At 38.9% G+C, this 24,901-nt stretch overlaps 1 protein-coding gene and 1 long non-coding RNA gene across 9 annotated transcripts in view; one reads left to right on the plus strand and one right to left on the minus strand.

The window, feature by feature from the left end:
- The window catches only part of LOC144231305 (uncharacterized), a 49,669-nt gene that overhangs the window by 1,778 nt on the left and 22,990 nt on the right, over nucleotides 1-24,901 (plus strand). For 3 of the 4 annotated variants that reach the window (XR_013335036.1, XR_013335034.1, XR_013335035.1), the window contains exons 1-5: nucleotides 51-266; nucleotides 11,437-11,585; nucleotides 13,506-13,650; nucleotides 16,115-16,197; nucleotides 16,944-17,210. This is a non-coding gene — a long non-coding RNA (uncharacterized LOC144231305). Of the gene's footprint in view, nucleotides 1-50; nucleotides 267-11,436; nucleotides 11,586-13,505; nucleotides 13,651-16,114; nucleotides 16,198-16,943; nucleotides 17,211-24,901 lie in introns of those variants that run through there. The other variant, XR_013335037.1, reaches the window with a different exon arrangement.
- Nucleotides 17,344-24,901, minus strand: part of ITPR1 (inositol 1,4,5-trisphosphate receptor type 1) — a 331,759-nt gene continuing 324,201 nt past the window's right edge. For all 5 annotated transcript variants that reach the window (XM_077763745.1, XM_077763742.1, XM_077763744.1 and 2 more), the window contains one exon: nucleotides 17,344-18,667. In XM_077763745.1, the coding sequence (XP_077619871.1) occupies nucleotides 18,581-18,667 (87 nt within the window). In that variant the 3' untranslated portion in view covers nucleotides 17,344-18,580. The remainder of the gene's footprint in view (nucleotides 18,668-24,901) is intronic.

Below are 24,901 nucleotides of genomic sequence, written 5' to 3' on the forward strand. Positions count from 1 at the left end.
GGGGGCACCCAGCCCAGACCCCTTCCCCTGAAAGTCTGCGGGCTCCTGGGGCCGGGTAAGCCAGGTAGAGGCTCCGGGCCGTGTTACAAAACAACGTTGAGACTCGCAAAGATCAGCCCTCTAAGGCTTCTGTGTGTCCTTTGCGGTCTCTGATCCCTGGCAAGTCCCTTGGCCTGGGCCTCAGTTTCCCCACTCCTTTAGGGGGCTTGCGACCTGAGAGTGGCCACGAAGAACAGAAATTTCACGTCACAATAACTCCTTGCCTAGTGAGTATTTAGAGCACCTGAGCCATGCCCTTGCCCTCAGGGAAAACAGGTGCCTAGTTCAGGCACTGAAGATCAAAGTTTCAGGGTGGTTGAGTGCCAGGGCTTTGGAGTGCCCCCGCCCTGGTGGGTTCCGCCGCCCGGCCTATGTGAGCTTGGGCCTCAGTTTCCTTATCAGGGCATAAAACGTGCTTCAGAGATAATGAAAAGATAGTGTGCAGTGGTTAAACGTCGTTGTCCGGGGCACATAGTAGCTCCTGACACGAGTTAGAGGCTGAGGCAGCGCACAGGGCTGTGCAGTCAGTTTGCTCATTTCAAAGCAGCTGAAATGTCTGGGGGAATACAGGCGCAGTGTAGGAGCCCGGGGTGCACACCCGCAGAACAGAGGTTGATTTTTATTCTCTAGGCTAGCCAGAGTGAAGGAATGCAGTTATTAATTTATTAAGCACATTCCTCTCTCCCTGCCTTAGAAAAAGGCTTCTGAGCCTTTCTGAATCTCTAGTTGGTAGTGTTTTAGAACCGCTAAAGAAGATGTTTAATTGATTTTTCTGAATTCTTATATTTAGACCAGTTCTGATGATCAAGAAGGAAAATGATTCATTTGCATTTCGGGCGGTTAATAGTGTATTGTAACAATTTGGGATGAAACTGTCAGTACTTCACAGGAAAGCTGGCAAAAACAGATATTCTTCAACTGTTACTGTGGCTCAATGTTGAAAGCTTAAAAAATAATCGTGTTCTGTGCTGTTTTTACCTTTCTTTTGGTCTCCATAATACCCCTGCCTCCAGCATCTCTAGGTGGTTAAAAGCTGTTATGTATTACTTTTTTATAGACACGCATTTTGACCTTAATCTCACCTTTTCTTACCAGTAACTGCTTTAAGATCCTGTTGCTACAAGAGTTCAGGGAAAATCCATTTGTAATATTATTTGGAGAAGGGTGACCACACCCTGACTTCAGCAGAGTGTTGAGTAAATCAAGCTACTGTTCTTTCTGGAAAAAACCTGCAGCTGAAACTGGGATTAGGGATAAAGAAGCCCAGCTGGATTTTGCCCCTTGAATGCCAGTGATAATTTCTGTTTATGGTCTGTTTATCATACAACATGCTTTGCCAGAATATGACCAGTTTTTTGTAAGCCTACCATGACCGTACATAGTATGTGATGCCTTGTGTCTCAAGTATGTATAAATAGCTGATTGATCTTGACCTGTTGAGTGAATGGGAGATGTTTGCTTGAAGCAATGGCTTGTCTCCACATAGGTCTTTGCTGAAAAAAGTAGCCATTTGATTGATGCTAGCTAATTGAAAGCATATGAGAGATTCCAGGATTTGACTTTTTCATTTATTTTCAATTTTTCATTTTAATGTTGTAAACACTTGTAGAGTGGGCCTGTTAATGTTCCGGTTTCCTGAAATTGGCTTTAAAGAATTAGTTGTCCCTGGTCTCACTTGCTACTTCAGTTCAACATACATTATTAACACAGTATAGTATGCTGAATAACTGTAACAATTATAATAAACATTTGTTGAGCACGTACTATTTATATTGACAGGTTAGATACATCATTTTATTTTTTAAGTATGCTCCAGGCCCAGTGTGGGGCATGAACTCATGACCCTGAGATCAAGACTTAAGCTGAGACCAAGAGTCGGAAGCTTAACTGAGCCAACCAGGTGCCCCTGTATATATAATTTATATCCATTACTTCACCATATTGGGCACTGGGGAATAAAACAGCATTTTTACATGTTCCTCTACCTTAGGAATCTTATGATCTTGTTTTCTCTGTTATTTTTGTCTTGTTTTTTTGTTTTTTTTAAAGAGAAAAGCTTCCTGAAAACTTAGACTTGTCAATTGTGATAGAAATCCTGGATATTTAAATTGTTTCTTTGAGAAATACTTTTCTTTTTTAAATTTTAATTTATTATTATTTATTTGAGAGAGAGGGGAGGAGGGAGGGAGGGGAAATCTCAAGCAGGCTCTATGCTCAGCACAGAGCCTGACTCAGGGCTTGATCCCAGGACCCTGGGATCATGACCTGAGCTGAAATCAAGAGTGGATGCTCAACTGACTGAGCCACTCAGGCATCCCAAGAAATACCTGTTTTCTTTAACATTTTAACATTTTAGTTTTTTCTTTGTCTCAAATGAAATAATTAAATGTTGCAATGTTAGTGTGGGTCTTAGCCAAAACTGATTATTTTCTTACTTTAATAAAAGGATCACATAGCGGATACTTAAGACTTTACTAATAAGGTTGATATTCGTTTATAAAAGTTCAAACAGGGGTTTTTTACTTCAGAAAAGGAAAGGTAAATTTGTTTATCCTCTATTGCATTAAAATAAAAAACTGAATTTGAAAACATAGGAAATTAGTACTAGAGAGCATTGCTAGATAAAAATAAGCCATTAGAGTTGGGGCACCATGGATTAGTTTATGATACCTACATGTATAGTTGTATATAATGATATACATACATACATATATATATATATACATACATATATATATATATATGTTGTAGCATTGTTTGATTTACAAAATGCTTTTACTCCATCTCCTTTCACCTAATTGTCCTATATCACTTTGATAAAGATAATTGCTTAACTCATGTAAGAAATGAAAAAATTTCAGAGAAGATAACGGAATTGCCTCTTTGACAGGCATTCAGATTGGAAAGGGAGAATAAAATGCCTTTATTGGTAGATAGTCTGGTTGTCTATGTAGAAAATTCCAAAGAATTCACAAAAAAGGTACTGTATCTGGTAGGAAGTTTAGCAAGGTCACAAGATACAAGGTCAATAGATGAAAATTAATCCTACTTTTCTGACAGAAACATTTTGAACTTAAAAAATTTTAAGTGCTTTTTATAATATCTAAACAGTTAAAACTGTGATAAATATAACAAAATACATGCAAGATTTCTATGCTGAAAACTACAAAACTGATGACAGAAATAAAAGGAGATCTAAATTAGTGGAGCAGTGGACTATGGTCGTGGATTGGAAGAATGAATATTGTCAAAATGTCATTTCTTACCAAATTGATAAGACTGTATAGGTTCAGTGAAATAATAATCACAGTCTTAGTAGTCTTCTTTGTGGAAATCAGGCTCTTTTAAAAATTTATTTTCAAGTGCAATGTAGCCAACATAGAATATTATATTAGTTTCAGGTGCACAACATAATGATTCAACATTTATATACTTAAGGAAATGCTTAAGTATAGTTGTATCTGTCATACAAAGTTATTACAATATTATTGACTGTATTCGCTATTGCCATACTTCAGATCTCTGTTGTTATTCTTTTTAAAATATTTTTATTTATTTTTGAGAGAGACAGAGCATGAATGGGAGGGGGCAGAGAGAGAGGGAGACAGAATCCAAAGCAGGCTCCGGGCTCCGAGCTGCGGGGCTCAAACCCACAAACTGCAAGATCATGACCTGAGCAGAAGTCCAACGCTTAACTGACTGAGCCACCCATATGCCTCCAGAGCTCTGTTATTTATTGTATAACTGGCACTTTGTACATCTTAATCATCCTAACCTGTTTCACTCATCCCTCTGGCCGCCTCCACTTTGGCAACCACTAGTTGGTTCTCTGTATTTGTGACTTTGTTTCTCTTTTGTTTGTTCATTTGTTTTTTAGATTTAACATATGAGTGAAATCATATGGTATTTATCTTATTCTAATTTATTTCACTTAGCACAATACCCTGTGGGCCCATCCATGTTTTTGCAAATGGCAAGATTTCATTTCTTTTTATGGCTGAGTGATGTTCCACATACATATCTACAACATTTTTTTTATCCATTCATCTATGGACAGTCCCCTGGGTTGCTTCCATATCTTGGCTATTGTAAATACTGCTGCAGGAAGTATAGGGGTGTATGTATCTTTTCAATTAGTGTTTTCATTTTCTTCTGGTAAACCAGAAGTGGAATTATTGGATCATATGTTATTTCTCTTTTTAATTTTTTGAGAAAACTTCATACTCTTTTCCATGGTGGCTTCACCAGTTTAAATTCCTGTGAACAGTACATGAGGGTTCCCTTTTCACCACATTCTCACCAACACTTGTTACTTTTTTTGGATACTAGCCATTCTGACAGGTTTGAGGTAATATCTCATTGTAGTTTTGGTTTGTATTTGCCAGATGATTCTTGATGTTGAGCATATTTCCATGTGTCTGTTGGCCCTTTGTATATCTTTGCAAAAATGTCTATTTAGATCTTCTACACATTTTTTAAACCAGTTTGGGGTTTTTGTTTGTTTTGCATTGAGTTGTATGAGTTCTTTATATATTTTGGGTATTAGCCCCTTCCAGATATGTCATTTTCAAATATTTCGCCCCATTCAGTAGGTTGCCTTTTCATTTTGTTGATGGTTTCCCTCACTGTACACAAGATTTTTAGTTTGATGTAGTCCCAATAGTTTATTTTTGCTTTGTTTCCTTGCCTGAGGAGACAGGTCCAAAAACATTAGTAAGAGCAGTGTCCAGGAGTGTACTGCCTATGTGTTTTCTTAGAAGTTTTATGTTTCAGGTCTCATATTTAGGTCTTTAATCCATTTTCAGTTTATTTCTGTATATGATGTAAGAAAGTGGTCCAGTTTCATTCTTTTCTGTGTAGTGGTACAATTTTCTCAACACTGTTCATTGAGTTTCTTTTCCCTATCGTATATTCTTGCCTCCTTTGTCAGAGATTGACCACCTTAGCATGGGTTTATTTCTGGACTGCCTGTTTCTGTTCTATTGATCCATTTGTCTGTTGTTATGCCAATACCATACTGTTTTGATTACTGTGGCTTTGTAGTATAGTTTGAAATCTGGGAGGGTGGTACCTCCATCTTTTTTCTTCTTTCTCACAATTATTTTGGCTATTTGGGATCTTTTGTAGTTCTATGCAAATTTTAGAATTATTTGTTCTAGTGTGTGAAAAATTTATTGTTATTTTATGGGGATTGCATTGAATCTGTAGATTGCTTTTGGTAGTATTGACATTTAAAAAATATTCCTCCAGCCATGAACATGGTGTACCTTTGCTTTCATCTGTGTCTTACTCAGTTTATTTCATCAGTATCTTACACTTTTAAGAGTCCCGATCTTTCACCTCCTTGGTTAAGTTTATTCCTAGGTATCTCATTTCTCTTTGATGTAAGTGGAATTGTTAATTTCTCTTTTGCTAGTGTGGTTTTAGTATATAGAAACACAACAGATTTCTGTGTGTTAATTCTGTATCCTCCAACTTTACTGAGTTCATTTGTTCTAATAGTTTTTGGGAGTCTTTAGGGTTTTCTATATGTAGTATCATATCATCTGCAAATAGTGACAATTCTACTTTTTTATTACCATTTTGGATACCTTTTATTCATTTTACTTTGATGCTGTGGCTACAACTTCCAGTACAATGTTGAATAAAAGTAGTGAAAGTGGACATTCTTGTTTTGTTCCTGATCTTAGAAGAAAGCTTTCAGCTTTTCACCATTGAGTATGATGGTAGCTGTGGGTTTATTGTATATGGCCTTTATAATGTTGAGGTATGTTCCCCCTACACCCACTTGGTTGAGAGTTTTTATCATGAAACAAAATTTTTTCAGATAATTTTTCTGCATCTATTGAGATGATCATATGATTTTTATCCTTTATCTTGTTAATAACTTATATCACATTAATTGATGTGCAGATCTTGAACCATCCTTGCATTCCTGGCATAAATCTTACTTGATTGTGGTGAATGATCCTTTCAATGTATTGTTGAATTCATTTGCTAATATTTTGTTGAGTTTTGCATATGTGTTCATCAGGGATATTTCTTTTTTGTAGTGTTTTTGTCTGGTTTGGGTATCAGAGTAATGCTAGCCTTTTAGAATGAATTTAGAAGTATTCTTTTTCATTATTTGGAATAGTTTGAGAAGGATAGGTATTAACTCTTTTTTAAAGGGTGTAATCTACCTGTGAAGCCACCTGTTCCTAGACTTGAATTTTTTGATTATTGATTTAGTTTCATTTCTTCTTACTAATTTTTTTCCCCAGATTTTCTATTTCTTCATGATTCAGTCTTGGAAGACTATATGTTTCTGTGGACTTATCCATTTTGTTTTTCTAGGGTGTCCAGTTTGTTGGCATATAGTTTTTTGTAGTAGCCTTCTAAAATCCTTTATATTTCTGTGGTTTAACAGCAATTTCCAACATTTATTTAGAGAGAGAACTTACTATGGCCAAAATAATGTTGAAAAAGAAAAGCAAAATTGAAAGACTGATGCTACCTGAGTTTAAGACTTACGGTAGAGTTACAGTAATTAAGACCATGTGATTTTTTTTTAAACTATTTTAAACAAAAATGCCTTATATCAGATCTACCTTCAGTAATTTTTTTTTTGCTTGTTTTTAAATTTTATTTAATTTTGAGGGGGAGAGGGCACCTCTGCCCTCTGAGATTCTGTGAGAATCCCAAGCAGGCTCCACACTGATGGTGTGAGGCTCAAACTCACAAACTGTGAGATCATGACCTGAGCTGAAATCAAGAGTCGGACGCTTAACCAACTAAGCCAGCCAGGTGCCCCTACCCTCAATAAATTTTTAAGTGTACAACACAGTATTGTTAACTGTAGGTACAGTGTTGTACAGCAGATCTCTAGAACTTTTCCATCTTGCATGACGGGAAGATTATACTCATTGAATAGCAACTCCTTACTTCCACCTCTCCTCAGACCTTGGCAACCACTATTGTATTGAGTGCTTTCATCACTTCAACCAGTTTAGATACCTGATATAAGTGGAATTCAATATTTCTCCATTCCTGGCTTATTTCACTTAGCATAATGCCTTCAAGCTCCATCCATTTTCTGGCATATGACTGGATTTCCTTCCTTTCATGGCTGAATAATATTCCACTGTTTGTATATACTAGGTTTTCTTTATACTCTGTTTTCTTTATCCATTCATCTTTCAACAGACATTTAAGTTGTTTCTGCCCTTGGCTACTGTGAACAATGCTGTAGTAAACCTGGAAGTGTAGATATCTCTGAGAAAATGATTTCAAATTTTTTGATTTAATACCCAGAAGTGGGATTGTTGGATCATATGGCAGTTGTATTAATATTTTTTTGAGTAACCTCCAGAGTGTTCTCCATAGTGGTCGCACCGTTCTACATTTCCACCAGCAGTGCACAAGGGTTCCAGTTTCTCCACATTCTTGTCTACACTCGTTACTTTGTTTTCTTGATAATGGCCATCCTAATAGGTGTGAGGTGTTACCTCATTGTGGTCTTGATTTGCATCTCCCTGATGTTTAATGATGTTGAGCACCTTTTCATGTATTTACTGGCCATTTGTATGTCTTTGGAAAAGTCTCTATTCAAATCTTGCCCATATTTACTAAAATTAGTTGTGTTCTTGTGCTTTTGACTTGTAGGAGTTCCGTACATATTTTGGATATTAATCTCTTAAAAATTTGCAAAACGTTTTTTCCCTTTTGATAGATAGCTTTTTCACTCTATTGGTTTTTTTTTTTTTTCTTTTGCTGTATAGGAGCTTTTTAGTTTGATGTCATCCCAGTCAGTCTATTTTTCATGTATTGCCTATCCTTTTGGTGTCACATTCAAGAAATCATTGGTAAGACCAGTGTCATGAAGGTTTTCCCTATGTTTTTTTTTTTTCTTAGAATTTTTCAGTTTCAGGTCTTATATTTGAATTTTTAATCCATTTAAGTTTATTTTTGTGTATGGTGTAAGATAAGAGTTCAGTGTCATTCCTTTGCATGCATATTTCCAGTTTTCCAGCACCATTTGATAAAGAGACTGTCCTTTCTCTGTTTTGTATTCTTGGTGCCCTTGTTGAAGATCAGTTGGCCATATGTGAAGACAAGGTGATACTGGTGAAAGGATAGACACACAGGTCAATGGAACAGAATCCAGAGTCCAGAAAAAAACAGCAACATGGCCAAAGGTGCCAAGATAAATCACTGGAGTAAAAGATGGTCTTTTCGCAAAATGGTGCTAGAAGAATTGGACGTCCATATTTTAAAAAAATGAACCCTGATCCATACTTCAAACACATACAAAAATTAACTCAAAATGTATCATAGACCAAAATGTAAAATCAAAACTGTAACACTTCTAGAACTTCCTGTCCATATGGTAGCTACATGTGGCTATTTAAATTTAAATAATTAAAACTAAATACAATTTTAAAATTCAGCTCTTAGTTCTAGCCACATGTCAAGTCCTCAGTAGCTATGTGTGGTTAGCTATAGCTAGTGTATTGGTTAGCTTGGAGTATAGCACATTTTCATCATCACAGAAAGCTTTATTGTACACTGCTGTTCTGGAAGAAAACATAGGAGAAGAAGCTTTGGGATCTTAGACAAAGATTTCTTAGGACACAAAAACCATGAAGCACAAAAGAATAAAATGATAAACAGGTTTTATCAAAATTAAAAACTTTGGATCATTGAAGAGCTGTGCTAAGAAAATAAAAAGACAAGCCAGAGACCAGGAAAACAAGTATTTGCCAAACATACGTTTGATAAAGAATTGGCAACCAGAATATAAAAAAAAATGAAACTTTAAAAATTCAGTAATAGTAAAAGAAATAAAATAGTAAGCAAAATATTTGTACAGATACCAATGAAGAAGAGGATGGCATATAATTTAAATTTTAAAAATCTTATCCAGGTATTACCTTCCTTCCTGACCCCCCTCAACAAACGGTATTGACTGGGAAGTTTATGGTCCACTCTTTTTTTTTTTTTTAAATTTAACTAGGTATTACTTATTTTTAAAGTATTAATCCTCACAAGTAAAACTGAGGAAAATAAGATGGTGTGTGTCTGAAAACGCAAGCACAGCTCTTGTAGAGTTCTGTTTGTCCAAGAGTATCAATAGTGAAGGTAAAAGGAAGCAACATACCCATCTTAGGCTTTGTCAGTTTCTGTGATCATGTTAATGAACTGACTTTTTAGCCTTTTTGGACCATAAGAAAATGTGATCTTCCTAATTGTATTCAAATCAGTTAAGCTTGAAAACAGATGGGTGATTTGCTGTTCTTGTCTTAAACCTAAGTGCTTGCGTAGATTCTGCTTAGGCATATATGGTCGGCAGAATAACGGCCCCCTTAAAGACGTCCACAACCTAATGCCTGAACCCTATGAATATGTTACCATACATGGCAAAGGGTTTTTGCAGATGTGATTATGTTGAGGAATTTGAGATGGGAAAACCCAACTGGCCATTTCAGGTTTGGAGATGGGCGCCAGGCACAAGCTTTGGAACTGGGGTGCCTCTGGAAGCAACAAAGGCAAACAGGTGGATTCTCACCTAAGGCATCTAGAAGCAGTCTTCGGAGCCATTTCAGACTTAGCCAGCCAGAAGTATAGGTGTGTTGTTTAAGCCATTAAACTTTTTGGTGATTTGTTAGGTCAGGAGTAGAAAATGAATGCAGCATAACTATGGGACTATCCATTTGCAAGTTCTGGAACACAGTTTTTTGTAAGCAGTAACACACACTGCTCCCCACGTACTTTTTTTGCTCTTACCCTCCTACTCAACTCTGTCAAATGATACTCTGTTCCCAAAGTGTGCACATTGCATGTGCCAGAAAGGAGAAAGGTCTTGTGATGTAGCCCACACGTGAGCAGTGCTCCTCAGACTCTGGACATGGACAGCCTGCGTCAGAATTACCTGGGGAGCAAATGAAAAATGCAGATTCTTGGGGCACCTGGGTGGCTCAGTCGGTTGAGTATCTGACTTTGGCTCAGGTCATCATCTCACAGTTCGTAGCTTCAAGCCCAGCGTTGGGTTCCGTGCAAACAGCTTGGAGCCTGGAGCCTGTTTCAGATTCTGTGGAATTTCTGCCCCTTCCCCATTCATGCTCTGTCTCTCTCTCTCTCTCTCTCTCAAAAGTAAGTAAACATTAAAAAAGAAAGCTGCAAAATCTTGGACCTGGCCCTTTTACCCACCCCACCCCCCAACTAGTTTTTTACAAATTTTTCAGTCAAGTTTACTAAGGTACAATTTACCTGTTTTAATGGTTCTATGAAATTTGAAAAGCTTATGTAGTCATGTAACAACCAACACATGGAAGATTCTTCCATCACCTAATATATTTTCCCTAGTGTCCCTTTGTAATAAATCTCCTTCTCATACTTCCTGTATACAGCAACCACTGATCCTGATTTCTGTCCCTGTCGTTTTGCTGTTTCCAGAATGTCATATACCTGGACTGACACAGGAATGTAGCCTTTTGGTTTTTTTTTTTTTTTTAATTTATTTCCAGGAGAGAGAGAGAGAGAGCGTGAGCAGGGGGGGGGCAGAGAGAGAGGGAGATACAGACTCTGAAATAGGCTCCAGGCTCTGGGCTGGCTGTCAGCACAGAGCCCGACGCGGGTCTCGAACCCACGAACTGCGAGATCATGACCTAAGCGAAAGTCAGACACTTAACCAACCAAGCCACCCAGGTGCCCCAGGAATGTAGCCTTTTGAATATGACTTCATTTATTTAACATAATTCTTCTGAGACTCGTTCATGTTGTATGTATGTTCATATGTAAATGAACCATAATTCTTTGTTACCTAAAATGGCCATAATTTCCTTCTGTTACCTAAATTGTGCTCTGTCGCTTCTGGGATAATCTGAGAACTGCTGCAGTCCAGGGTTGTGGAGGGAGTGTGTCTTATAGGGTTCTTAGACACGGGGGTTTGGCAGAGAGAGGAGTGTGGGAGCACACGTGAGTCTGTATTTATACCTTCATGGAGACCACACAATCACTTTAACCTGTTAGAATTTGAAAGAAGGGAGAGATGGGGTTACTTGATTAGGGGGAGCAGTGGAAGTTGGTTTAGAGTTGTGAAGAGGGACTGTTGGAGCCAAAGCATTAGGATAAATGGGTTAGTTGTAGGATTAAAGGATCAGTTAGCAGCAGCAGGAGTAGGGACTGATAGTTTGTTCTAAATATAACTCCCTTTGGGCCACTGCTAGATAGTCCTTCTTTATTGAAAGACTCCTAATTGGCCTGGGCTCCGAAACCATCAAGCAGATTTGTGAAGATTTGCAAAGAAAATTTTCCCCCATCAATGTTTTGAGCCCCTGTGTTAGATACCTATGATTCAGAAATGAACTAGTGCAGCCCTGACCCTTAAGAAATTTTACTTTCCTTTGTGTCTCTTAGGATTTGTATCTGGTGTGTGGAGATCTTCCCCCAAACAGGTGGGCAGGGAAGAAGTGGAGGCCCCAGCACCTTATGAGCCGGCCTGCACCTAGTGCGGTGAAGCAGGGGCATGGAGAAGAGTGTGTCTGTGATCTACCCTGGATTCCCAGGTCTGATGTTGTAGTTTGGCCATATTACTTGACCTTTCTGTACTGATTATTTTTCTTCTATAAGATAGGGATGTACAGGAAGGAAAAAAGGCTATTTTAAAATTCCGTTATTTTTTAAAAAAATATAATTTATTGCCAAATTGGCTAACATACAGCATATACAGTGTGCTCTTGGTTTTGCGGGTAGATTCCCATGGTTCATCACTTACATACAATACCTAGTGCTCCTCCCAACAAAAAAATGCTATTTTAAAAAGTTGGTTGCCTTTTGAGTTGGAAGCTAAGGACAATCGATTTATAGTTTTCTTTTCTTGGGTTTTTTGTTGTTTTTTTTGTTTTTGTTTTTTTTAGTTTAGTCAAGGTAAAGGGCTAATTTATATAGGAGTGGTTGGGACCTGGGGGCTAAAATTGCTCTGCATAAAAAAACAATAATTTTTTGTTTTTATTTGAGGCTGGAGGGAATTTTATTTTTCTTTTGTTCCGGGCAGGAGTGGTGAGAGAGTGGGCCCTAGCAGTAGAGTAGACATGAGAAGTTGCTCCTCCAGTGGCCGAGAAGGAAGGGGGCATGAGCTTTGATGTCTGATTCTCTATTTTAAGTAGTTTCCTATTCGCTGTTATAATCTTTGTCCAGCAAAGATGTGCTTGCCTGACACCCAAATGTTTATGTGTTTTGGAGACTGAGCAGGGAGGGCTATGTCAGCATTAGGGGTGAAGTGAAATAGAAGGGAGATGATGAGAATTGGTTTGCAGTTGGGGTTTAGGATCAAAAGTAACAAGGAATCATTGAGAACTTTTTAGCACCCTCTGTAGGATCCTTGAAATTATTTTTTAAAAACAATTTTAATGTTTGTTTATCTTTGAAAGAGAGAGACAGAGACAAAGTGTGAGTGGGGGAGGGGCAGAGAGGGAGGGAGACACAGAATCCAAAGCAGGCTCCAGGCTCTGAGCTAGCTGTCAGCACAGAGCCCGACGCGGGGCTCGAACCCACGAACCGTGAGATCATGTCCTGACCTGAAGTCGGACACTTAACTGACTGAGTCACCCAGGGGGCCCGGATCCTTGAAATTATTAAGGAGAGTGCTGGGCCCCAACAGTTATGTGAGATCTGTTCTAAAATATGCATTTGAATGTTAAATGAAAGATAGTATAACTTAGGAGCATGCAGATGTCAGGGAGAATAATCTGACCAAGGTTGGAAGGTGTAAATGCGGATGTAGGTGAAGGCACTTCATAAAGAGGGGAAACATGTGATCATACAGAAGATAAAAACTCTTTCCTTGAAGAATATTTTGAAAAGTCAGATTTGAATTCAACACTGATCATGAATATAAGAGTAATTATCTGGAAGTCATGAGCTATGATAGTTTTTTTTTTTCCTGTGTAAATTCGGTTCAGACTGGTAGTTAAAACACCATTTGGATGTTAGAGATACAGTTTGAGAAAATGGCTCAGTATGACCCCAGTGTTTCATGTTAAGACGTGAGAATTTAGGATCCCATGGTATTATCAGGCCCATTGAGTAGGAACAGAAAGCAGCTTTGGTCATTTAATATTTAGCTGAGACTATGGATAGGTATGAGAAAAAGGAAGTGATTATGTTGCAAAGGAACAGGAAAGAGCATGTGTCGGATATATACTAGACACTCGACATACATTGTTTTTAATGTTCATTCTTGTCCAAAGAAGTAAAGTGGTGACAATTACACCGATTTAAGGATTTGCTCAGAGTCATAGCGCTGAAGTGGTAGAGCTGCTGCGAAGACTCTGACCAACGTCAAGGTCCTTGTTGTGTTCATCCCACCGTCGCCGTGTGGGCTCCGAATAAATTCGTGCTTAGCCTCCAAGCCTTGTGTGCTTCGGGGCTCCTTGTCCCAGTTTCACACCACATCTCCATCGTTTTCTTCCTGGGAACGTTTACAGAACGCTTCTGACAAGACTTGACCGGATGCTACAGCTGACGAGCATGTGAAAAAGGCTGAAATAACTTGAGGTCTGGAGTGAACAGTTACATTCCTGGATTGTTGAAAGTTCCATTCTTTACATGGGACCAACCATCTTTGGTGAGGTAAGGACAGAAGTGCTGGCGAACTCTTTCCATTAGCGGTTCTTGCATACAGTATGCACTTCTTAGGTTGGGGGCTCTTTTTTTTGTTGTTGTTCAGAATTCACCTTAGGGGTTTTCTCAAACTCTGCATTCTTATTCTGTAGTGGTTTTTAGCTTTCTTTTTTCTTTCCAGGCTGGGTGGATGATGCAGTTTCACTTCTAGGTGTTAGGATTCTCTTTCACACTGGTTTGTCATGACCTTAAAGTATTTTAGGTTTCTCCTTTGGTAAATTTTTTTTTCTTTTTTCCTTTCTTTCTTTTTTTATTTTAATGTAGTACCCCAGTAAGCTAGAGGTTTGTTTTGCCAAATTAGTTTAAAATACCAGCACCTGGAGAATTCATATTCCATAAACATTGTTGGAGTTGACCAAACGTCAAAACTCATCAGGGATCTACCTTTTTATTTTGACAGGATTTGGGGTCCAGACTAGGCTAGTTATGGTTCTGAATTGCCTCCAGGCTGCAAGAATTGCTAATGTGGTATAGAATACCAAAGAAGGAAAAATGTTCTGATCATAATTGTCTTGATTTATAGTTGCCATCATCGCTTTCCCCAATAGGTAACTGATGAGGCCTAATAGTCGTTTTGAGCTGCAACCACCCACAAAAACCACACACATGGCATTTTACTCAAAACTTTACTTTAACCACTACTTTGTGATGCAAAACTGGTGGAATTTTGGGTACTTTCTGTAAAATTGAAATCTTGATGGGGGTTTTCCAACATTCTAGTTGATTGTTAGCAACTTATCAGTATACTGAACAAGAGCACAGAAGGGTTTGCTAATAAACACCTACTTCTGTGGTGAGATAGGATGCCAGTCTATATCTGAGTATTTTCACTTGGAGGAAGCCACGTTCATTGAGAGAACAGATTCTCCTTTTGAAAAACGCAGCTAAGTAAGAGATATTGACATGAGACCTATAGTTGTAAAAAAGAGATTTTAGGCGTTTCTTTGCCACAGTTTTCAGTCTTGACACAGTATTCATATTCAATACTTTCTAATTTGTAGATCCCTTTGTAAAAGAGATGTGAAAAGAAAAGCAAATCACTTGGCATTGTAGGACAAAATGCAGTGCTCCCTAAGAACTTTCTGTGAAGGGAGAACCGTTGGGGAACTGAACTCTGATGAGATACTGCAGCCCCATTCTGGAAGACAGGTAGCAAGTGGGAAGAGCACTTTCTGTGTTTACCTCTGTTTATTCTGGAGCTGAGTCCTTAGGCCAATTACTTTACCTAAGTCTCAGTTTCTTTTCTTCTTTTTCCTTTTTTAAAGTAATCACTCGGCCCAACATGGGGCTTGAACTCATGACCCTGAGATTAAGAGTTGCACGCTCTACTGCTTGAGCCAGCCAGGCACCCTTCCAAGTTTCAGTTTCTTATCTTTATAATTAAAGTATCACCCCTGCTGTATGGTTTGGTAGATACAGCATATTGTCTCCGGAGCCCTTGGTTATATCCTGTGTTATGTAAAGATGACTTTTATTGCCATAAAATTGACATCTTCTATCAAGCACATATTTTATTTTTTAGAATCTGTAAAAACATTCTTTTAGCAAAACCCAACTCGACTTTTAGGAGTATGTAGTTCTGCCCCTTTTGTATCTAGTAATTTTGAAGGGGTAAATTTCCATCTATGCAGCCCAGAAGTCAGCCTTAAAATAACTGTCAGTAACGTTCAGGCTGTTTCTCATTAATGCATTATCAGGCTCAGTAGGAGGATAGAGAAATCTAAAATTGAGTTTTTAACAGGTTAATTCCTTAGTTTACTGTGAAGGTCTTGATGATTTCCCACCAGCACATAAGTAAAGCTTTGTTCAGTTTGCTCCACTGCATGGACTGTGTTGCTGGTTAGTTTCCAGAAATAAAGCATGCTTGCTTTGTAACTGATGGTAGGAAATATTTAAACAGGATGCAAGACCAGTTTTTACAAGACCCCACTCAAGGAATCCATTTTCAGAAAGTACAACCAAATAAAAAAACTGGCTGAGTGAAGAACAATGAATAAGGATCATGAACTTGGAAACAAACCAATTAAGTTGAAAAAAATTTTTAGAGAATGAAATAAAAGAAGTTGCATTTTGTACGTGTGTGGGGTGACTAGAACAGAGTTCTAAGAAAAATTTTATGGGATGGAATATCATTTAAAGCTTTAGGACCCAGCAAAGAGTAGACTCTTTATTTAGGGGGAAAGAAGGTTTATCACCATGGCTCTCTATACAGAAGCAGCAAAGGTCAAGATGCTGTAAATGTTAGAAAAGTGTAAGGGAATTTCTCAGACCCTTTGACTTAACAAATGGTTTAGTTAAGAAAATGGGCAAAATCTTGAAATTTGGGTTGGAGCTATAGCAGACTTTGACAATTAAATAAAGCCAAAAAGGCTTTCTTGTATATTAACAGTGTATTACCACATTTGTTACTCAGCTTGTTAACACGAGGCAACTTTGAAGGTGACTTGGACTTCGATCACTGAAATAGAAATGTTGAAAACGAACTTCTGGAGAAAGGTAAAATCACAATTACACATCAAAGGCCATGTAAGTTTTAACTTCAGATTTTATGTTTCAATTACACTAGCTTCGTGTTCACGCCCAAACTCCAAGGGTGGGATCTATCATATAGAGGGTGGAGTGGCATTCCAATTCCACTTCTTTTCTGCTGAAGCTGGCAAATTGAATGAAGATTTATATCTTAAGTGACAGGATTCAGATGAAACATGACAAACCTGTAAAAGCTGCAACCTGGACATGTCAATGCAGAGTTTTCCGCTGAAGTGGAGACACTTCAGGGAGACAAACCACACACACTGCCACGTTGTGCCGGGCAGCGTGACTGATCAAAGAGAAACCCAAGGAAAAGCACGTCCTTGTTGGCTGAAGCACACGTGGTGGGATTCGGCATCGATGGCTGTTTGGTTTACAGATTCAAGTGTGGGTCTCTCTTGGGCCTGCCTTATTATGGAACAGTTTTGTGGAGATACACTGCATGGACTGGACAATTATTCACTGTTTTTTTTTAAGTTATCAAATTTATAAAGTGGAAGCATTGGTTATGAAACTAGTCATTTGTCTGGATTTTAATCCTGACCCAGTTCCCAACATTGGGTGGTACTTGCTCTTATTTACCAAAGCATAGAGAGAATCTGTAGTAAAAGCGCAACCTGGGCAGGCACCCCTGTGAGGAGGGAACAAGTCTTACCACCTTTGGATAAATGAGTTCGCTTTGTGAAACATTTTTGACGGTCTCACTGCAGGACTCTGGCCACTGGACGTGAATGCAAGCATGCTGCAACTGTTTTACTGCTGACAGCGAGGTGCAGCCCCCTGACCCCCACTCCCGGGAGAGAGCTCAGAAGTCAGGGACCCCAGCGGAGCACATGCCTGACTTGTCCAGTGCCATGGCGCTTGCTGCTGGTGACAGCCTGGTTGACCGTCACTCATCTAGAAGAGTGAATGAACATCGTATTAAGCACTCCTTGCTGTTGGTTGAAGTAGATCTCCTTAGAGTTCTCACTAGTCAGGTAAGCAACTTCTGAATTAATCTGGTAACCAAACCAGTTTTACTTTAAATTGGTCCCAAAGAAAATAGGTAATTGGAATAGCCGTTAAGACACAAAGAAATGCCAAAAGGAAAGCCACCAGTCCACCACTGCATAGTATTCTGCATCATTAAATATTTATTTTTATATATGCATTTACAAACTTGACTCATTTCACAACTCTGCTTTCAGTACATTTTTAAACTTTTTTTTGCAGAGAGATTCTCTGGTAAAATGAGATCCATGTACAAAACTAGGCGACAGATATAAAAGTTTCCTTTCATACTTTTCATCCATCAAGGAAAGAAATCATGTGACAAGGAAATAAAACCGAAACGTGGCTCTTTCATAAGAATAACATGTCAGTGTTCAACTATGAGTTCTAATGGGATAGATCATATTTCATCTTTATATGGATGTATATAGTTTAATATTTCTTAGCTACTGTAGCATGTTTCAGATGAAGAAAAAGATCAACTCTACTGTTTGGACTAGATAATCTAGACACCATCAATTATTCATCTCTTTATAATGTGACACCAAAATTCACCTAGGAGATGACATTGGCCAGCAGTGTGCATTTATTCCAAACGTTGCATAAAAAGTTCCCTTTAAAAAATTCATTAACTTCACAAGCTAAAGTCTGAGCTTCTAGTTTAGCTCTCTTATTTAAAGAAATAGTTTAAATGATCAGTTCAGAAGCTTAAAGTTATCTTTGAAACTAAAGTTGCTTTTCTTAAAATGAATGCTGACTTGGAGCACTGTCACCATTAGAGGCACTAATGCCACGAGCAACGAGAAACAGTTATCACCACAGGATAATTACATGGTACAAAATGCCCAGGGGCCTGAAACTCACTATTAATATGATTTTGGCAGCAGCATTTGATATTTAACCATTTATTACATAGTATTAACACACCGGCTTCAAAGATGTGCACTCCCTTTAGGACAATCAGGAGTTTCAAATTTATTGTGATTGCATAATTCGTATTGCACAGTTTTATAAAAAACATAAATACTGGCTATTCTAGTTTTAAATACAAAATACATGTCATATAGTTTAAATCTATAATCTGGTTCAAGTGCAAATCAGGTGCTTTCTTTAGTCCTTCCAAAAAAGGCATTTTTAATATTTTTGGCACAAATGAAATTTCATCATGCCAACAATTCTAATTACAATACATATATCCAAACCTTTAGAGTAGCAATCATATACATACAGTATAAAACTGATTATTTACAAATGTACTAAGCATTCTGTAATCTTTGTGGGTGAATCAGAACTAATTAGCCATACCCACACTAATGATCATTAAAAAAGGTAAATAAGATTCCTTTATTTCACTTGCTTATGCTGGTTGCTGTGGGTTGACATTCATATGAGGAGGATGTCCTAGAAGACCAATTCTTTGTTTCTGCTTCCTTTGTTCTGTCATCTGGAAAGTTAAAAAGTTTCATCATTAGACCCAGACACTTCCTGTACGTCAGATCATATACTGAACCATAGATTTACCTCTGTGGTTATGGTTTATACTGAAACCCACTTTCTACAAATAGTGTACCGTCACTAAATCAAACACAGAACTTCAAAAGGGACATCTTCCTAGGCAGAATGGGGAATTCTGTGACCTAGTCATGCAATGTGGCATTCAGAACTATTGCTTACTATATGTTTCATAAAGAAACAAAAATGGTAAAAGCACAGGATCCTTGATTGTTTAAAACTCCATTTCCAAATGATTTAAAGGCTCATTGGAAAATGGTGGCTCTGGATGGTGGTAACAGCACACCCAACTATCAAGACAGGGATTAGATCCATGGGTTTTAAGGTTTCCTGATTCCATTTCTCAAGGATTCCAGAGTAATTCTGGTTAGAGAGGAACAAAAAATGGTGTAGCTCATGTAGAAAGATGAGGCATGTCCTCACATGTCACTGGTGATGTGTCTGGAGCAGCAGTGGGGTCCCAGACCCCACACTGGAGATCCAGAGTGACGAAATGCCATGAACAGTACTCTGGCACTCCTGGGGGTCAGTTCTTTGTCACCCACAGACACCGCACTAAGCAGGTCAGGAAAGACCATTTCCTAAGACTGGTCAAATGAAAAAGTGCTTTCAACCCCTCAAACAAGAGGTTGTTACTATTCGTTTGGCTGCTGGACTAAATCACTTCTTGTATTGATGAGCAGCGAGCTCTGTTCCAGGTATTTTAGGGCAGATTTAGTTCTCTGCATTAACATTTTTCTTAACCCAATTAGTCCTGGCTCTGGATTTGATACTGGGCATTTACAAGGAGTGAGTATTTCCAAAAAGTAGCTTTTTAAAAAGAATTGAACTAGGTTGGTTCCAGCTAGCCTCTAAAGTTTCTCTACATGAATGACAAGTCGTTTAAGTGCTATATGCTCCATTATACTTTACAGATTCAGCTGAACAAAGAAAACCTGATTTTGACACATAGGATAAATTCCCAATTAGATTACAATGTCATCAGTAATTCATTAGTCTTACTGTCTGATACTTCACATCCTTAGATCCTCTACCCTCCCCCAAGGGATGAGGAGACACACACACACACACACACACACTCTCTCTCTCTCTCTCTCTCTCTCTTCCTCCCTCCCCTGCATAGTTAAACTGAGAGAGGGACTCCAGTGTTAACAATCTAAAGCATTCTAAGGGATTGAGGAATCTTGGTGGCCTCAACCCCTTTTGAGGGCTACTTTATTTAAATCTATTTAAAGTTACTGAGACCTTTCAACTGTGAAAGTTGGCTATTAAAACTTTTTCTGTAATTTTTCTATAAATAACTACTTGCGAGTTACTGAGATGTTTGCATATGTGTTCATCCCTGTGGGTTAAATAAGCTTTTCTTAACTTTTCAATCTTGGTTATTCAGTCATGGTCTTAAATACAAAAGCCTCTACAACCGTATTTCCTCGAACAGACCAGTCTTCAGCTGATGGGCACACCACCCTTCCCACTTCTATAACTATCACCTGACACCTCACTGCTGGTCCTGTTCAAACTTTCTAGGTTTGCCTTCCTCAGATAATGATCACATTGCCCACCCTCCCTCTTAAACCTTACAACTCCCTACTGGTGTAGGTTAGTGGCCAGATGCTTTGCTCAGGCAGTCATATTCCTGGTAATTTCAAGTACCTAGTACATAACTATCTAATTTTGTTTCCTATTTCTGTAGAATAGTGGTTCTTTAACTTTGGCAGGAGCCAGAATCACACAGAAGGTTTGTTAAGGAAGAGATCAAAGGGCCCACAACCAGAGTTTCTGATTCAGTAGGCCTAGTGTAGGACCCATGAATTTGCATTTCTGATAAGTAACGGTTATGTTGCTGGTCTGGGACCCCACTGCTGCTCCAGAAAAACTCTCACTCATTATCTCAGAAAGTGACCGAAGATCACCTTAGGTGTATTTTCATATTCTTGAACATCCCAAAAAAGTGTTTTGGGTACATAAATCAGTTTTCTTCAGGAAGGTTAAGATCCTGGAAAACATTCTCTACAGTTGAATACAGAGGAGGCACACAAATGTATCTGAATTCTGTTTGGATCAACCATGGCCTTTGAGACAAAATGGCTGTCCCTCAAGTGACTAATCAAGGCGAAGGAAGAGGGTAACGGCTAAAGGATTTAGCCCTGCTGAAAGTGGTCAGACTCCAATTATAATTATAAAGAAACAAAAACCAAAGCTATCTGGCCTGTAAAAAACCAAGATCAACACTCCTGGCCAGTTAAGTTTCTCTGGTCTATTAGTGCATATTCTCTCCTAACTTCGGGCTTTCTAAGCTCAGTTCTACCTGCCTACCTACATAATTCACACATAATCTGTACGTGTACGTGAGTGTATGTGTAATCTTTAAAGTGTATTATCTGTTGCTGTTGCCTTTATCAAAGCAAATGGAAGTAATGACCAAAGTGAAACATTCATTTTCTCTGAGTATTCTTTCTGGACATTTGAAACAAAATTGACTCAATAAAAACATCCATCAGAGTCTGACCTAAGGTAACCATATACACAATGGGAATACTGAAAAATCTATTTTGAATAGTGTGAAAGATCTCATTTGTGGAAGGTACATTTAAAATCCTGAAGATTCCCATCATTTAGCTGAGGATAAACTGTTGAAACTGTGCTCTTTATATGAATATAAAAACTAGTTTGAATATTAGCATTCCTTCTTTGAACTGTGTAAAACAAGAGACAAAGGATATTGCAGCTTTACAAATCAGACAGAGCCAAACATCGGAAAGATCTTCTGAAAACACTAACTGGCCTCAATGGCAGAAGGCTGGCAAGGTACAGACAGCTCACCCACAGCACGTGGACACCACGATCCGGTTTCTAACACATCTCGAGAGTCTGAAAAACTGCTTTCCTATCGCAGCAAGATCTTGGATACTCAGTCTAAACAGCCAGAAAACTCTAAAATCAGCCATGCTTCTAACAATGAGCCTAAAACACCAAGTTTAAAAAACCCAATGCAACTCTTAGACACACCGAGAGTTAACCCCTAACCTTTTGTTTCTCTCTCTTTCACCTGGTAGACTCTTCCTCAGACTTTGAAACCAAGGTCTTACAGGCCTTGTGAGAAACCTGTGAGGTTTCTGTGGCATTACTCTAATTCTCTCCCAAAGATCAGGTTGACTGAATTGCTTGCCTTCTTTCCCATTCCTCTGTTACGTACTTACTGGGTTGAATTCTAAGTTTTCTGTTTACAGTCCCACTCTAGACTGTTTAGGTGTAGAAAGAGAACAGGTTCTATTCATCTTTGTAACCCCAGAACTGAGGTCGGCACCTCGCAAATCTATTTCCTAAATGGTGGTTCAAAGAATGAACTAATTAGAACACAGCACCATTCCTGGAGCATGCCATGCGCTTTCATGCCTTTGCTCATGCTGCTGCTTTTCCTGGGATGCCCCGACTGTGTTCCTCTGCAAGCACAGAAGTCACCTACTTGTAAGACGGGAGAATCTGGAGGCTCAAGTCCTTCCTTACCGCGAGCCTCACACAGGACAAAATGCCACTTCTCCGCGCTCCCTCAAGCTGTATTCATGTCTCTTGTGGGTCATTCCGCTTTTCACACTGGGTCATACCATCAGAGGTCTATTTCCTGGTCTTTCTTGCTAGATTATAGGACCCTAGAGGGCAGTTGCTGCCTTACTCCTCTCTAGTGGTTCCGGAATAGTGTACGGAACAGAGGCACTCAGAAAAGTTTAATATTCCATTTTCCAACTGTAGGCAGTTAAGCTAATCTTTTGTTATTCTCCCTTCCTTAAGCAGGTGATGTCCACCACATAACCCTCTGGCATGAGAAGTGCCAACCATGGTAACATGCTCATGTGATCTGAGTTTTCAAGCGCTTTTTGTATTCCTAACAATAAATAAGGGTCACTGTGCCATAGGAAGCCAGTCACATTTTCAACAAAGTGAAGCCTTCTCTTGAAACTTGCTCTTTTGCATTATGAAGAAAACATGCAGAAAACAATGTTCGTTCTTACATCAGTTCTCCTCCTTGGAATAAGAATGTAAGAGAATCACATTTAGTATTCAGGATCTCTTGGGAGGGGAAGCTTCAAAATGAGACAGATCATTAAATAATACTTAGAATAGCAATCTAATCAACCGCTCTCGGCAAGAGTAGGAAAGGTGACATGACCAACCAGGTTTCCACCTCTTTCCTTGATAAGAGCTTTGTCTTCTCAAACTGGCATTTTAGGAAAACCGTCACCACAGAGGTCAACAGCAGTATAGGTTAAACCCAAAGACATTCACATTTAAACTATCATTGCTCCATTATGCTGCTTTTTGGACCAGAAGATTGAAAAAAATATCTAAGTGATGAAGCAATTTTTGTGTTTTCCAGCACTTTTACCAGTGAATGGTATTCTTTCATAGCCATTTTGAAAAGTATCTATCACAGAGTTTCTTGCTCATTAATCATTCGTTGGCGTTTATTTTTTAATTCAAAAAAATTGTTTTCCTCAGAGGGCAGGAATTCTTATAATTGCCATTTAAGAACCAACTCTAACATCTCTGCATGACTTTTTATGCAGAACAATTTAAGAAACCTTGATGATTGCTATCTCACCAAATTTAATAAAATTCAAAATTTCTCAGTAAGTTGATTCTTAAACAAATGGCTTAAAGGTCTGTTAGAAGTTACATAATCAAAAGAAATGCTGACTAATTCCTCTTTAAAGAAACACATTTCCCCAATAAAAGTAGCTGTGCTGAATTTTTCCTGGGCACCTTTTTAAAACCTAAGCAGATCAATGCTTGTAAAGGCACTGGAGAACATATTACTGGTTTCCTCATACCTCTTTTTAGGTTATAATGTCTGCTAGAAAAAATGGTTTATATTTATTCACAGGGAAAGGGCTCTCCGAGGAGTGGGTCCAACTGCCACCTTTAAAACAGAAAATATATGGGGCACCTGGGTGGCTCAGTCAGTTAAATGTCTGACTTGGGCTCAGGTCATGATCTCGCAGTGCAAAAGTTGGAGCCCCACTTTGGGCTCTGTGCTGACATGTCGGAGCCTTGGAGCCTGCTTTGGATTCTGTGTCTCCCCCTCTCTCTGCCCCTACCCCGCTCAAGGTCTGTGTCTGTCTCAAAAATAAACATTAAAACAATTTTTTAAACAGAAAATGTAAAAAGGGCCAAAACGAAGCAGTTTAAACCATACTGTCTTTAATGTCACTTAATGAACCCTAGGCCCTATGCAATCAAGTTTCACATCTCTTGTTTCAGCTAAAATGTAGGTTTATTAGAAATAATTCTACCTCGGCTTTTAACATGCCAAGTTTCTGCTAGGCACAGCTGTGTGAAATGGCAACGCCACACCGTTTGAGTGTGTGGTGCAGCTTCTGAAACTTTAAAGGCTTTAAAAAGAAAAAAAAAAAAGTATGAATCTAAACAGTCAACCTGAAAGGCAAACAGGGTACAGTGACAAAACAAATGAAAGCAAAAATACATGCGACATACAAAAATCACACCCAGTCGGGAGGATCGGGAGCTCTGGCCTCCGCACTGTCCTGGAGAGCTGGGGGGGCCTTCTGTGAGCCTCCTGGGCACCTCAGTGCCCTCGTCAGTACAAGGAGGGGCGGGGGATGGGACAGCCTTGTTCCTGGAGGCCTTCCTTCACCTCTGACGACACCTGCTAATTCCTCGGTCCACCGCACACCTGTGACCACTTTAAGGGGAGCTGTACAGTTTCTTAAAGGCTGTATTAGGTCGATTTCTGTAAGGTTTCTATTTACAACAGCTGATGTGACTAAGGTGCTCGTAGCCACTGGTCTCTCAAAAGGGAGACAGGAACCAAAGCACTGCTGGGTGTGTTAACAAGTTCACCTCGCTCTTGAGGGGGGCCAAGGGGGGCCAAGGAAAGCACACGCCACAGCCAGTGCGGGTCTCTGGAGTAACTGTCAGGTGTGTCATAGAACAGGGGAAAAGCTTATAAAAGAGAAAGCAAAGGAATCTACTTAGATCTTCATTAGTTTTAGTCATTTAGGTTATTCATTTTAGGTGCTATAGACAGCCTTCATCAACAAGCCTTTCTGTTGTCATTAGTCTTTGTTATTTGCATCTTAATACAAGCGAAAGAACTTTGAGGACAAATGGTGTCTGGGGGCATAGTCTGGAATAATTTAGTTGGAAA

Source organism: Crocuta crocuta, unplaced genomic scaffold (genome assembly GCF_008692635.1).
Source record: "Crocuta crocuta isolate KB4526 unplaced genomic scaffold, BGI_CrCroc_1.0 scaffold184, whole genome shotgun sequence".
Classification (NCBI taxonomy): domain Eukaryota; kingdom Metazoa; phylum Chordata; class Mammalia; order Carnivora; family Hyaenidae; genus Crocuta; species Crocuta crocuta.